The sequence below is a fragment of the Oxyura jamaicensis genome, chromosome 1 (assembly GCF_011077185.1).
Source record: "Oxyura jamaicensis isolate SHBP4307 breed ruddy duck chromosome 1, BPBGC_Ojam_1.0, whole genome shotgun sequence".
Classification (NCBI taxonomy): Eukaryota; Metazoa; Chordata; class Aves; order Anseriformes; family Anatidae; genus Oxyura; species Oxyura jamaicensis.
This window is the reverse complement of record NC_048893.1, coordinates 115,628,410-115,643,944: the sequence shown is the minus strand read 5'-3', so window position 1 is coordinate 115,643,944 and position 15,535 is coordinate 115,628,410. Positions and strand designations below refer to the sequence as shown.

The 15,535-nt window shown below is 35.5% G+C and overlaps 1 protein-coding gene across 2 annotated transcripts in view; it reads left to right on the top strand.

Annotated features, from left to right (window-relative positions):
- The window catches only part of USP9X (ubiquitin specific peptidase 9 X-linked), a 101,154-nt gene that overhangs the window by 72,639 nt on the left and 12,980 nt on the right, over positions 1–15,535 (top strand). Inside the window, exons 27-38 of one of the 2 annotated variants that reach the window (XM_035315988.1) lie at positions 2,207–2,315; positions 2,888–3,034; positions 3,159–3,305; positions 4,045–4,252; positions 6,155–6,375; positions 6,771–6,961; positions 7,381–7,554; positions 9,801–9,942; positions 10,137–10,887; positions 11,399–11,522; positions 12,759–12,984; positions 14,029–14,158. In XM_035315988.1, coding sequence (XP_035171879.1) covers positions 2,207–2,315; positions 2,888–3,034; positions 3,159–3,305; positions 4,045–4,252; positions 6,155–6,375; positions 6,771–6,961; positions 7,381–7,554; positions 9,801–9,942; positions 10,137–10,887; positions 11,399–11,522; positions 12,759–12,984; positions 14,029–14,158 — 2,570 coding nt within the window. Of the gene's footprint in view, positions 1–2,206; positions 2,316–2,887; positions 3,035–3,158; positions 3,306–4,044; positions 4,268–6,154; positions 6,376–6,770; positions 6,962–7,380; positions 7,555–9,800; positions 9,943–10,136; positions 10,888–11,398; positions 11,523–12,758; positions 12,985–14,028; positions 14,159–15,535 lie in introns of both variants that reach the window. The other variant, XM_035315987.1, reaches the window with a different exon arrangement.

The window sequence follows — 15,535 nt, the reverse complement described above, 5'->3', positions numbered from 1 at the left end:
GGGATAAAATTCTTTACTGCGAGGGTGGTCAAACACTGAAACAGGCTTCCTAGAGAGGTGGTTGATGCCCCAAACCTGTCGGTGTTCAAGAGACATTTAGCTAAGACCCTCAATGATAAGTTTTAACTTTGGGTTAGCCCTGAAGTGGTTAGGCAGTTGGACTCCATGGTCTTTGTAGGTCCCTTCAAACTGAACTGTTCTTTTATCAGCCCTATCTTCCATGTACTCTTAAGGAGAATATTGCCAAGCCTGACAATGTTCTGCTGGTAGCTTTTGAATAATTAATTTTATGTTGAATAAAATATTAGGTGCTTCACAGTTTTTCAGAAATTGTGAACACTCACTACATCAGAACACAGAAGTGACTTAGATGCAGTAGAACTTGTCAATAATTACTTTATTTCCATTATGTACAGACGAGATACAGTCCTGGCAGTTTGAGGAGGTGGAGGAAGTTTAAATTTAATCCCTTGGTTTTCTTGCATCAGAGTGGTAACACTTGTGACTCATCACATGACTTGCAAACATTTATGTAAAGCTGTCACATTGGAGCTGTCATGTAGCACAGTGACAGCATCTTTGTGGAACTAGTCAAGTTGTAGCTCTCTAAGCCTCTCGATACACTTTACATGGGGTCAGATTGTGGTACTCTTAGGTGACCGGCGTCAGAATTTCAGTACATGTAGGTGAAACTGTGGAGTTTAAATCCCACAAGCTTTATTAGCATATTTTATTACAACCTGGGATGCAGGATGTTGCATTTTTGTCTGTGAGAAGTTTTACGAAAACATCAGCTCAGCAATCAGATCCCATAAAGAGTTACCAATCATTAAGAACGAAACCAACCCCCACCATCCCATGGTCCTTCTTCAACTCAAAGCAATGCAGTAGAACTTGCAAAGATCAGAGAATGGTAACAAGGAAGATCAAAGCTCTGAAATAACTTCCATCTGAGGAACAGCTGAATAGCTTGGGGCACTTAGTATCGGAGAAAAGATAAATGGTGGGAGAACACCGCAGAGACCTTTAAAATCAGAAGTAGCAAAGCGAATAAATAGGAATAAATAGGGAACAGTGTTTCTTTCCCTTTCATAGTTGTAAAAACTTCTTGAGCATAACATTTAAGCAGTGTAAACCTTCAAAAATGGTTTGAGGGGTTCTTTCATGAATTTGTCCAGTGGGGGCCATAAAATACTACTTTTGGTATTCTTGCTGAACCACAAGCTGCTAGAAGTTGAGAGAACATTCTGGGGAAGTATTACTGCTTGCTTTCCTGAGTGTATAAGAGAGACAGTGTCCTAGCCTACGTGCTTCTTTGCTCTGAACTCATGGTCATTCTTGCATGTCTTTGAAGCACAATTAACCATACATAGAAGAGCTCTGGAGGAAATGGAATTCTTATATGTGCTTTCCACAGTGACCCCAAGGGCAGAAAACAATGGTAGCCACACCAAAAAGACACTAAAATTTTGTCTCTTACATGTTGAGACACTCATAGAGAATAATACTGATTTTTTTTTCTCTTCCCACACAAGCAGTTATGTTTCTAGGTTTTACAAGACATGATACTAAGGCAATCTTAAAATTTTGAATTCTTAAAACTTATAGTAGGTTTTATCTTTTTTTTTCTTTAAGTTTATCCCTTCCCCACTGCAATATAACTGGTTAGATTAAGTTCTTAGAAGGCAAGTTTATTTTAATGCCAGCCATTTGAATTTTCAGGGGTCCTCTTTTCTTTAATCTTCTGATGAGAAATTTTGATCTCATTATAGATGCTTAGCAAACTACTGTAGTAAAAGGTAAAAGTGTTTTTACGAGGATTTTGTTTGTTTGTTTTTTAGGCACATCTTATGCTTGATTAGAAAAAAAAAATAAGGCAACATTTATTTAGGGTTGCAAACTGCTTGTTGAGCTATCCAATATTTGCTGGTAGATGCGCAGGTTTAGTGGTTAGTTGGTGATAGTTTCTTTTACTTTGAAATATTTGATTTGTGGAACAGATTTTGTAATAGTAACTCATGTCTAAAATATTACTTGGAGAAACAAAGGGAACAGCTGATGAATAATTGAAGTTTTTTTTTCTTTTCTAACATGCAGTTTTAGGAAAATGGCATTAAGCAGTGCAACAGATAAGCACACTTTTTTTTTTTTACTGTTATTTTTAGATAGAGATTGTATTCAATGCTTTTTATTAAATGATTTTCAGAACTGTTCGTCAGATGGCACAGGAGCAATTCTTTTTAATGGCTACCAGGTGTTGCATGGGGCAGAGACCTCTCCTTTTCTTCATTACCCTGCTGTTTACTGTTCTAGGGGTAAGTTGCCAGAGGTAAAGGCTTAAGTACAATGTGATTCTCTGTAGAAGTAGTAAGACAAAATATGTGCAAAAGAATGTAAATTACTATTAACAAGTCATTAAAATATAAATTCCTTTTGACCTGTAGATAAGCAGCAAAATCAGTTTCAGTTTGATGGAGGGGTGGGAGGTGTTCATTTTCTGATAAGAGTTTTAACAATAAACCTTTTATATAAATATATGTATTCAGTCTTCAGTGAATGTTAACCTTCAAGTAAAAATCATTAGCAGGTTAGATCAGATACTGCCTTATTTTACTGGCTCTGCTAGGGCTTTTAAATTATGCATGCTTGTGGCACTCCTCAACATTTGATTATTTCCCTGTTTCTTTCCCAGTGAAGTATAGAAGGTGGTGCTAAATGTTCCAGAAACAAATTATTAGCAGCTAAACACAATTGTAAACTCCTAAAAGGTTAAAAATTCTCTTGTTTTTCTTTCATATTTACTTGCCAGTTTTACAGAAAATGTTAGTGTTGCACTATAAACAGAAGCATGTATGAATTACGAATCATTCATTTTTGGTTTACGTAGAGTACTGCAAGAGAAAGAGCTAAGCATTCTGGAGACTACTTCACTCTCTTAAGACATCTTCTGAACTATGCTTACAACAGTAATATTAATGTACCTAATGCTGAAGTTCTTCTTAATAATGAAATTGACTGGCTGAAAAGGATTAGGGTAAGTTTTAGGAGCAATTTATTTTTAATAATCAGCTTTTTTATGCTTTGCTGTGAAGTACAGTTTTAAGCTTTGCTTAAATGTATGCTATTTTACAGTATCCTAACTTTCTCTTAAATGGCAGGATGAAGTAAAAAGAACAGGGGAAACAGGTGTCGAAGAAACTATCTTAGAGGGTCACCTTGGAGTAACAAAAGAGTTGCTAGCATTCCAGACACCTGAGAAGAAATACCATATTGGTTGTGAAAAAGGAGGTGCTAATCTCATTAAAGTAAGCTTTTTGGCCTGTGTAGTTTCTCGATTGTTACTTCTGAATCAATAAGAGAAGCTTTGTTTTCTGTGGTCTATAAACACAAAAGGTCCCAATGTAACTGTTTGATGAGGGCTTCTTATTGGAGTTCAGTGTTTTATTTAAAATATATAGATACATTTATATTTCATTCATAAGAGTACTTGAGATTCTCATTCTTCAGAATCACTGTGTGAGACACTGTATACTTCTTCCAAGACTCAGCAAACATCACACAAGGATAGTGAGCTGGATACAGGATAGACCTGTATAGGACTACTCTCTTTCATTACCTCTCTATTTTCTTTTTCCACATGTTCTTAACTAGTGCTGCTAATGTTTTTGGCAGGTTTGAACAAATGCACATCTGGCCATCTCTTTAATCAGATGTTTTATATATCTCACATAATACAGCAGCAATGGTTTTTCAGCAGTAATGGATAAAGAGCTTTATATAATACTGATTTGGGGAAAAAAAAAATTACCAATCAAGAATAATATAGGTTTATTTTTAACTTGGGGAAGGAGATTCCGCTGAACCACTTCAAAGTAGAATTATTCTGTTCTATATGTAAAGGCTCACTAGGTTATCAGTCTCAATTTTAACTCTTATTTTTAAGTACTGCAATTCTCAGTCATTTATGAAATGACTTCTGATCTGTTACAAAGTAGTGTGTATTTTTATGTTAATAAGTGGTTTATTTTCTTCTGTCTTTTTCAGGAGTTGATTGATGATTTCATCTTTCCAGCATCCAATGTTTATTTACAATACATGAGAAATGGAGAATTGCCTGCTGAGCAGGCCATACCAGTCTGTAGTTCACCAGCTACTATTAATGCTGGCTTTGAGCTACTAGTTGCACTAGCAGTTGGATGTGTCCGAAATCTCAAACAGATAGTAGACACCTTGACTGAAATGTATTACATAGGTACAGCAATCACTAGTATGTAATATTTTTAACTATTTTCTATTTTTATATATATAATGTATAAGTTTTGTTTGTATTATCAACTGAACTAGCTTTTTTATGTTGTGGTTTGTAGCTGCTTTTAATGTTGCAAAATCAGGCCATCAAAAGTTAGAAAAGGTTGTTAGTGTAACCTATATTTACTCTTCTTTATTCATTAACGTGCTGACTGCATTACATGGTTGCATATCCATTACAGTCCCTGTCTCTTAGGAAGAGACTCTTCCTACTCTGATCTCTGCCTATCCCCCTTTGTTCCTACCAGTTCCCGAGAACCTCATTCTGTCCATCTTCTACATTTGTCTAATTGTTTAAGGCTCTGCCTAACCAACCCCAGCACCTCATCAAATACTTTCTGCCTAGTTTTAATGCCAGTGTCTTGGTTGCTCACCTAATTTGTCATCTTTGTCTATAAACAGACACAGCTCCACTGTTCTGTTCTACTTCTTAGCACCACACTAATTCTCTGCTTGTCACAGTCCTTTCTCCAAACTTTTAGTCTCATTTTTGGCTTTGCCTCAACACAGCTCTGCACTTAAAGAACTTTTTCCTCCTTAGCGGAGAAAGATAATAGAAAATGTAGTATGTACAAAAATATAGGCAAGTTAGTGTTTTAAAAGCTTACAGTCATGAAACGTGGGCGAATTTTCACAGGGATGGCAAAAAGTTTGTGGTTAACACACCATTTTTTAATCAGTAAAAAACATATGAAAGATTTTCTTAAAAATGAACAAAAAAGGCAATATTTTGTGCAACCCTGTATAGGACAGCTAAACTATTTTGGCTGTAATAGTAACTGGGGAAAAACAGGCTGATATTTCACAGAATTTTAAAACTTGCAGAGTTTAGCAAAGCTATAAGCAACTAGAAATAGTATCCCATAGTGGGAATTGTCTGCTGCCTCTCTCAGTAGCAGTGCTTCTTGCCAAGTTGGTGGTACCAGTGAGTCTCTTGAGTAGTTAGTTGCCTCTAGGTTTTTCAGTCTCTTGCTGTTTGGTTCCATCTCAAATGAACAAATGAAAAGGGCAGCTTTATGGTTTTTCCCCTTGCCCCATCCATTCTCCTTCACTTTTTTCTGTTGTATTCCTTATCATGGGACAAGTGAAGGATTTTATGGCGTTTCCTTCTATTTGAATATACAATAAGCATGCTACAAGGCATGCTCCATGGTACATCAGACAGAAGACAGTGCATGTGTATGAATTGTGCATGCTATATGTTTCATACAGCAAGTAAAGCTTGCTTGTAAAGGCATGCATGCTTGCATACTTGTCCATATCAGAGTTGTTTGTGTTTAAAAAACACAGGACAGCAGGTTAGTGTAGGAAACTTGTGATTGTAAATGTATTCTGAAGAGATGTCAAAGGTCTGAAGGAGAAGACTTGGGGAAAAAGAAACCTATTACAAGTCATTATTTAAAACTGTTTTCCATCCAAAAGCAAGGCTTAAGTGAAGTATTGTAACATTAAGAATATTATAGATACATGAAAGACTTGTAAGTTGGTTATGTGTTCTAGTTTAATTTCTTTCTTCTAACAAATCTTTAATGCTTCAACTAAGCCATTTGCTAGTATAAATGGGAAGACTTATGTTTGTTATGTAGACTGATTTTTTTGTCTAGCAACTGTTTTAGTTGCAGAGCAGAAGAAAGTGGTGTAACCTTAAGATTTAAAGAGTTCTATGTTTTATAAAAAGTGTGTTAATTTTAGCAATTAATGTTCTGGTGAAATATTTGTTCTGTTAAATGGCAGCATGATGCAGACTAATACTAATTTTATACAACTGCCCTCTGTATTGCAACTGACAGTCTAATACTTCTGTAACAAAGTAATTTTTCTAATCACGTTTTGCTTTTTTTCTTAGCTTGTGAAGCGCTTACGGAATGGGAATATCTACCACCTGTAGGGCCTCGACCACCAAAGGGATTTGTAGGATTAAAAAACGCTGGTGCCACTTGTTACATGAATTCTGTCATTCAGCAGCTGTACATGATTCCAGCCATCAGAAATGGGATTCTTGCAATTGAGGGCACGGGCAGTGATGTAGACGATGATATGTCTGGGGATGAAAAGCAGGACAATGAGGTAAACTTAATTATATACAACTTGCTAACATCTTTAAAATAAAAAAATATTTTTGATGAAAAACTTGTAATAAATCTAAGTGACTAATCACTTTGCTTTCCATTGCTAGCAGTGGGGACAGTAGCATGATATTTCTTACGTGAGGAGGCTTGCTCTCAGAGAGACGGTTGAACAGATCCAAGTAGCAGCGTTTGCAGAATTCCTTCTCAGAGATTAGTACTTAAAAGCACCATACACTGCTTCTGTCACCAGAGCTCCACTAATGCATACAAACACATTGTTTACTTCTTCGTATGGGTATATGAAACACCTTAGATTGTTAAAAATAAAAAAGGGATATAACCAGCTATGAAATAGCTACATATCAAATCACAGATTTTTTTTCTGCTTTTCAGAGCAATGTTGACCCACGAGATGATGTGTTTGGCTATCCACATCAGTATGAAGACAAACCAGCACTGAGTAAAACAGAAGATAGAAAAGAGTATAATATTGGAGTTCTGAGGCATCTCCAAGTAATTTTTGGTCACTTAGCAGCTTCTAGGCTACAATACTATGTACCAAGAGGGTTTTGGAAACAATTTAGGTAAATAGAAAATTTATTATCAATGTCTGTTTGCTGAAATAACACAAATTGTAGTAGAAGAAATGTTAAAAACTGTAAATTAGTAGAATTTCTGCAATTTTGTATGTTACCCTACCTTTTCACTATTCTGTAGAAGTCTGTTAATAAGCCAAAATTTACAGAAAGATAATTTTAATTCTGTCAGTTCTTGAGCTTGATATTTAATCTTCAAATTGAGTATTGAAGTTTGTACACAAAAGCTGTTTTCTGCTTATCAGTGAATGAGTGTCAGGAACAGAGTGGCAGTTGATATACTACCTCACAAACCAGTAGTTTTACTCAGTGAGGAGGAAGGATTAGTATTATACGTAATTCTTTGTAAATAAATTGTTGAGGAACAGAATAAAAAGTGTTTGACAAGAATATGCTTTTGCTTTCAGACTTTGGGGTGAACCTGTAAATCTGCGTGAACAACATGATGCTTTAGAATTTTTTAATTCCTTGGTGGACAGTTTAGATGAAGCTTTAAAAGCTCTGGGCCATCCAGCAATGTTAAGTAAAGTTTTAGGAGGGTCCTTCGCAGATCAGAAGATTTGTCAAGGATGCCCACATCGGTAAGTGTTTTCAGATTTTTTCTTATAGAAAAATAACCTCTGTTTTTATATGAAAGCTATAATGAAGTTGCAGTAAAGCAGACAACCTTACAAAAGAGAGTGGAGAATCAAGATTGGTTTGTTGGTTTCAGTTCATTGAAATTGCTATCTTGTTTTTCCACAGCCTTAAAATTAATTTGTCTTGAAATGATCTGAAATGATTATTATTGCTTCTACTTAACTAGTTTGTATGTGAAGCATTGTGTATTGATTAGGGGAGGAAAAGATGCAGCTTTTTCACGTTGAAAGTGAAAACACCTCAGGGACCAAATGCAATGCATAAAATTCTGTCACATGGCCAGCAGCTGTTGCTCTTTTCTATAGTGCGCAGATAGAGCTGACCCAAGTATGAACTTTTTTTTCCAATGAGTAAAACTCCATTTGTACTCAGTGTGTAAGCTGTAGTTAAGCAGAGCGATGTAGAAAGTTTCCCTTCTGATTTCTGTTGTATTTTTTTTAATAAAATTTGAATATGGAATACTGGAAGTTCAGTTTCATGTAAATTATGTATTAAAAACACAGAGCAGACTAAATATCTCTAGCCTGCTATCTTGTTGATGATGGTGATCAATGACAAATGATCAGGCGTTGTAGGCATTGTCGTGTTTTACTCTAGATGTTTTCTTCTGTATCCTCCAGAGATAGATGATCAGAATCATATGCAAAATTCAAGACAGTCTGATGGATTTGTTCTTTCAACAGTTGGCTTCTTTATTATTGAGTTATATTTGGCATTGCTAACAGTTGGCCTTGTTTCTGTTCACTACCTCTTTCAGATCATTTGTGACTTTTATACAAGATAAATCTCTCTCTCTCTCTCTCTTCTTTGTGAAAATTGACCATTTAGCCTTGTCCTTCAATTAGCAAATAAAAAACAGGGAAGAACACTGATACAAACTGATTCTGTTGTGATAATCTTTGAACTTTGGTTGAGCTTGTATGTGAATTAAAAGAACTTGGAATCTGTTTAAGTTTCATGGTTTAAAATATTAGAAATAAGTTGAATACTGTGAGATAAAAATGAAAATGTGGATTTCATTTTGTATGTAATGACTAATAAATAGAAGATAAAGATGCGAAGCATCCTGAGTTACCAGTCGTTCCTGATGTTATGTACTATCTCTGTTATGTACTACTTTTCTTTTTGGAACTCTACTGAATTTGCATAACTGTACTTCTTAATAAAAATGTAGCCTGATTGTAGTTTTGGAAGGAGAAAACTGATGATTCATTTAACTAGTGGAGTATGGCAGATTAACAGCTTCTCTTTTTTTTTTTTTGAGTTACTTAACAGTGAATAATACTGTTTTGTTTGGACAAAGTGTTTCTAAGTATTAATTTGTTCACTGTTAAAAAACCCTTTGTATGCTTGTTTGTTTGTCAAAGAAACAGGCCTTGTAGAGTTATGTTTGAATAGACATGACCTTTTTAATTTTTCGTTGCTTGTTTCTCTGTTTAAAAAACACATCCATTTGTGTCCAAGATGCATTAACTGGCTGTTTCTCAGGCGTTTCTGGTTCATTGTTTTGAGTTTGTTGAAAGGTTGTATTAGAACACAGTAAAAAGTTAGACATAAGTATTCGAAGTGGTGTTTATGAAGACAGCTATTAAGTTTTGTTCAGTTGGAAAAATTAAAAGGCATTTTTAAAATCTGTTTCAAACTGTTGTGTTTAGGTATGATAATTTGTGCTTATTAGTCTAATTCCTGACAGCAAAGTTCAGCAGTTGAAACCAGTATTGCTAGATTTTTATTTACTCTACTTTGCTCTCTGTACTTCTCTACTGGCTCAAGGATGCTGAGAGTGAGTCATGATACTGTAGATGCTTTAAAAACAAGATGTGCTAAAAGATGCAACTTCCACAATCTTTTCATCAGACTTAGGAGACAAGCAAGCAATTGCAGTCTTCATATAGTAGCTACAGTTAGTGCAGATTGAAAAATACAATGTGCAGATACAATAATGTAATTGTAGGAAGACCGCAATTAGAAAGAGTTCAGGCCTTTTTTACTGTTTAACTCCTTTTGCCAGAGGTTGACATCAAGTGCTGAATAACCAACCCTTTTGCAGTAGGGTACTGCAAACATCAACATAACCTTAATATATTTTACTGAGCACATGCCTTATTAATAAGTTGAATATGGATATGACTGTGAATAAGAGTAGGTTGAATATGCCTTTCTCTTATATCTGCCTATTCATTGGTAGGTATGAATGTGAGGAATCCTTCACAACTCTGAATGTAGATATAAGAAATCACCAAAACCTTCTTGATTCTTTGGAACAATATGTCAAAGGAGATCTATTGGAAGGTGCAAATGCATATCATTGTGAAAAATGCAACAAAAAGGTAATGATTCTTTATTATATTCTGTATTATATATTAAACTTCTGTACAACTGTATGGCTACAGCTGTACTGGGTTCATTCGTGGTTTGTGTTCAGAAAAAAGTTATCCTTTAATTTACCAAATTTAGTTGTTGATAAAAGAGTATGAATGGGAACTAAAGAGCTGATAACTGCCAATGTTTGTGTTTTTTTTAGGTTGATACAGTGAAACGCTTGTTGATTAAGAAGTTGCCTCCTGTTCTTGCGATCCAGTTGAAACGATTTGATTATGACTGGGAAAGGGAATGTGCAATCAAGTTCAATGACTATTTTGAATTTCCAAGAGAGCTGGACATGGAGCCTTACACAGTGGCAGGTGTAGCTAAATTGGAAGGGGATGATGTAAATCCTGAAAATCAAATAATACAAAATGAACAGTCAGAAAATGAACACTCTGGGAGCACAAAATACAGGCTTGTTGGTGTACTTGTACACAGTGGCCAGGCCAGTGGTGGACATTATTACTCTTACATTATCCAGAGGAATGGTGGAGATGGTGAGAAAAATCGGTGGTACAAATTTGATGATGGAGATGTGACAGAGTGTAAAATGGATGATGATGAAGAAATGAAAAATCAGTGTTTTGGTGGAGAATACATGGGGGAAGTATTTGATCACATGATGAAGCGGATGTCCTACCGACGCCAGAAGAGGTGGTGGAATGCTTATATCCTTTTTTATGAACGTATGGACACGATAGACAAAGACAATGAACTAATAAAATACATTTCGGAACTTGCAATCACCACTAAACCCCATCAGATTAAAATGCCATCAGCCATTGAACGAAGTGTCCGGAAGCAGAACGTGCAGTTCATGCATAATCGTATGCAGTACAGCCTAGAATATTTCCAGTTCATAAAGAAGTTGCTCACTTGTAATAGTGTCTACTTAAATCCTCCTCCAGGTTAGTATGTGAGTGCCATAATTACGGATTAACTTCTTGCAAGGAGAGTTTTGATTACGTTGTCAAGAGTTTGTCTAGCCAATGAAAATTTTACACATTCTGCTTTAAATACCTTCTGGATTTCTGCAGTTAGACATCTGTTGCCGAGTTGGTCATCAGTGATAACATGTATGAATATTGAGCAAAAATACTTTGATAAACTGGCAGCCGTTGGTCAGTTTATGTACGAAGTTACATTAAAATACTTAAGTTTATGAGGGGTTCTGCTGAAGACAGTTCTCACAGGTGAGATGCTGAATGATTTCTAAACATCAATAGCATGTAACAGAAGGTTTACGTATGCCTGTCTTAAAGCTTACATTTTCAAATGATGCATTATAGAAGCTAAGGCAGTTTTGATGTTTCCTATTAAAATTTGAAAGCCATTCCTTAATCTGGAATCTGTTGAATAATTAAAACTAAATCACTTTTACTTTGTCTACATGTGAGCATTTTGTTTTTTTTTCTTTAGGACAAGATCATCTGTTGCCTGAAGCAGAAGAAATAACTATGATTAGTATTCAGCTTGCTGCTAGATTTCTCTTCACCACAGGATTTCATACAAAGAAAATAGTCCGTGGCCCTGCTAGTGATTGGTATCTTATTTTTTTTTAACAACAATTACAGTTTTGGAAGTTCAGTTAAAAGATCCTAGTTGTATACATATGACAATAAAAGGTGTTAGTGGTCCGTCCCATCTTCCACCCCTCTCCAAAATAAGTGGCCAAGCTGCACATGAAAAATGAGGAAAATACTGGGAAGAAAATGAGCCCTAAAACAAGCTGATGAGCTGAGCAGCTTTGAAATTTATTTTGGTTTTATTTCTTAATAGAACTTAAATCTGCTTTTTCATCTGTGACAATAGCCTACATTTTTAGAACAAAATAATAGGTTGCGTATTTTGACTTCAATTCAGAATGGTTTGTTCGTAGTTCAGTTAGTTTTAAACAAAGCTCTTTTCAACCCTGTTATGCAGCTTATATTTGAGTTCTGTTTCTAAAGTTTTAGAGTGCTTTCAGAGTTGCTAAGGGGCCTGTGATTCAAATCTGTGTGGGGTATAACAAACTACAGTAGTCTTTCAGCACCACAGCATTTTCACCACAGTAATTCGTTAAACTGTTACTCGGTTCAGGGGAGAGGAGAGCGGGTTACTACTGGCAGAAAATCTAGGGAGAAAATCTAGTATTCATGATCAGTAGTTTACCAGAAGCTAGTAAGTAGTTCTGTAATACATGGCAAACGTACCGTGTGCCTCACTTTCTTCTCCAACAGCGACTTTCAGAGCAGCTGTTACCCCTGTTATTTTAAGAGATCAAGAGGTGTTCATATATTTCTGCAGAGGCGACAGAAGTCACACAAGACCTCTCCAAGACAGATATTTTACTCTTCTTTTTTTTAAGGATCAGTAAATGAGAATATAAATTCCTGATAGGAATAACATGCTTGGTTACGAGTCTTATAAACAGCCTGTGAAGTCCACCTCAAACATTCTCTGCCATTCACTCTCCCCCATTTCCAACACAGAGGGAATGAGGGCTGCCTGTTTAGGATTGTGTTGAGTAGTAGTTTGGAGGTTAGGGAACGTAATCCTTTCTTCATTCTTATGGATGGTAGAAGTGAAATGCTACAGTTCAATACCCTTCTTATTGATTTTTTGTGTGTGACTGTAAAAAAAGTATTACTATAAGAACTACGGTTTATCTGATTGTAAACATTCTGTGAGCAAAAATGTTTGGAGGTCACCTTGAATGTGTATTTTCAAATTCTGCAAAAAGAATACATCTTCCAGTTTATTAGTGTCATGATCTCTAAGTTGTATCATTTATTTTCAGGTATGATGCATTATGCATCCTTCTTCGTCACAGCAAGAATGTACGCTTTTGGTTTGCACACAATGTCCTTTTTAATGTTTCAAACCGCTTCTCTGAGTATCTTTTGGAATGCCCTAGTGCTGAAGTTAGGGGTGCATTTGCAAAACTTATAGTATTTATTGCACATTTTTCGTTGCAAGATGGACCATGTCCTTCACCTTTTGCCTCTCCTGGACCTTCCAGTCAGGTATTTAATTTTCTAATGAAAAGCTTTTGAAACTTTTTCTTATTTCTGCATTGTAAGTATTTAATATAAGCTAATTCTGGAATAGATGCGTTAGTGTTTACGGGAAAACTGTTCTACATACCATTATGCAACTTGGCCAGTTTATGTGAGAGGTGCTGTTAGAGGGGTTCAGTTTCACCTTGTTTGTAAATCTCAAGACTAAGTAGTGAGAACTTTGAGTTTAGTTGGAAGTTTGAAACTACAAAATAAAAGGAGTGGCTTATAATTAGGTAATGAAAAGGAAAGTGAACCCTTCTTTTCCATTTAGAATTTTAAAAAGTAGGAGTTACCTAGAGTACTTTCCCTCTATTCTGCCCTACAAAAAAGCCAAAATCTTAACGTTGTAGGTGGCATAACAATGTTTTTGTTTGTACTATATTAAAATCTAGGGGAAAAAATAAACTTTTATGAGCCTTTGCTCATAAAATTCATACTACTTATGGTCATACCTTTAAGGTTTTTAATGTCTACAGTAAGGCATTTATTTCATTTGTATTGTTCCATTTTTTTTCAGAGTATTTTCACTACTGTATCCAGCAAAATAATTAGATTTATGTATTTATGTTAAGGTTATATATTATTTATGTTAAGGTTATATATATTTGGATAGTGGGTGCTTGGGGTTTTTTGTTTTGGTTTGGAGGAGGCATTTGAGATAAACCTGTAGATATGATTTGGTTGTTTATTTTATTCTGTGAAGTTCGCAGTGGAACTACATGAGCTTTTTCATTTAAAAACTTCTATACATGCATAATTTCTCAGTCTTGTATGATATTTAGTGATGCAGGTCTTATTCCTTGTATATCTGTCCTACTAGTATATTAGTATATTGCTGTGCTCAGGACTTTTTCTGTGAGGTACAGAAGACGAGCTGCTTGTATTTTAAGTCCCTTCTGTTTGGCAGCAGCCCATGCCTTTTAACTCTCGCTTTCTGCCATATTAGAAAGTATAAACTAAATAAAGATTTTACAGGTTCAGCTGCTAATAATAAAACTTTTTTTACAGGCTTATGATAACTTAAGTTTAAGTGATCACTTACTGAGAGCGGTACTAAATCTTCTTAGAAGGGAAGTATCTGAACATGGACGCCATTTGCAGCAGTATTTCAATCTGTTTGTGATGTATGCCAATCTAGGTAAGCAAATCACACACTTTTTCTAATGTACTGTAATAAACTCGTTTTTATTAATTTCTCAGTTTCCCAGGTAATTGCATGAGAATCCAGTTTCTCAGCTTCGGGTAGATTGTTATCATGAGGTGTCTCATAAATTCTCTCTAGAGAATCCGCTCTTCCGGTTTAGGATTTGGAGCTTTTGTCTTCCTGCCAACTTTGGAAGACTACCACAAGAAGCTTGGAGCTATGTGAGTGTGTCCTTCTGAGAGATGGTGGGGGTGAAAATACATGGCAAGAGAGATTATGCTGCATTCAGGTTTCTTTGCAGGGAGGTCATGAGATCCAAGAAGCATGTGGGACTGTCTTAATTGTTTTGAAACTGAAGAAGTTAAGAGAGGTGAAAGTTCAGAAAAGAGAGGGATGATTTTTCCATAAAGAAAATGGGGTAGTGCAGCTGGTCATGCTTTATCTATGTGCTCCAGTTGTGCCCCTTTGATACTGATGTCTTTTTAGTTAACCAAGGAACTTCACAGCTACAAATGCAGAACTCTAGCTCTGCAACTATCTTCCCTTTAAAACCTCTTTGTGAGACTGAGGAAATAGCTTAATCTGTGCTTGTTCTCAGACATCATTGCTTGCCAGAATGCTTTCAACATAGACATCATATGAGGTAAAAGAATGCAAAAATCAGGAAATTCCACTCTAAGTTTATCAAGTATTGCAGTTCATCCAGAATAAACACAGGCAAGAGAAGCCAGTGTTTTTGCAACATAGGAAGGCTTAAGTAAAGTTCTCACAGGCTTGGGAAAGTGTTTCTTTTCTTAAATGCTAGTATCCTACATTTTCTGATGAAAGATTAAATTAGAAATTGAGTATGATTGCATATTAACATATGTTTGATTAGCATCTTTGAATGCAAAGCTACTAGGACAGCCTGCATTTGCAGATGCCATCTTTAAGACCCATTACACACAAGCTGAAATATAACTGATATGAGATGATTATCAGTTTTGTAGTGATTAATGTAAAATACTGGCTGTGACCCTTACAGCATTGATCATTTCTGCTATGGGTCTTAATTATATCCAGCACTGCAGAAATAGTAACAGGTATGGATTTAGAAGTATAAAAAACTTGTAACAAATTCTGGATTATGTAGGTTCTTTGCGTAGAAAGTCACTAGCCCATATGCTAAGAATAGGATAAAATGATATCCAAAGTAATTATTTAAAACAAAGATAATTTTTGCTTTTAAACTGAGATCAGTGTTATTCACATTCAAATGAACAGCTGTATCACGTTTTCTTATAGCATTACCAGCACACTGAAAAATAATGCTAAGCTGTTTCTCAGGCAGGTTAAAACATTGCTGCTTTATATATTTGCTCTCAAGAAGAG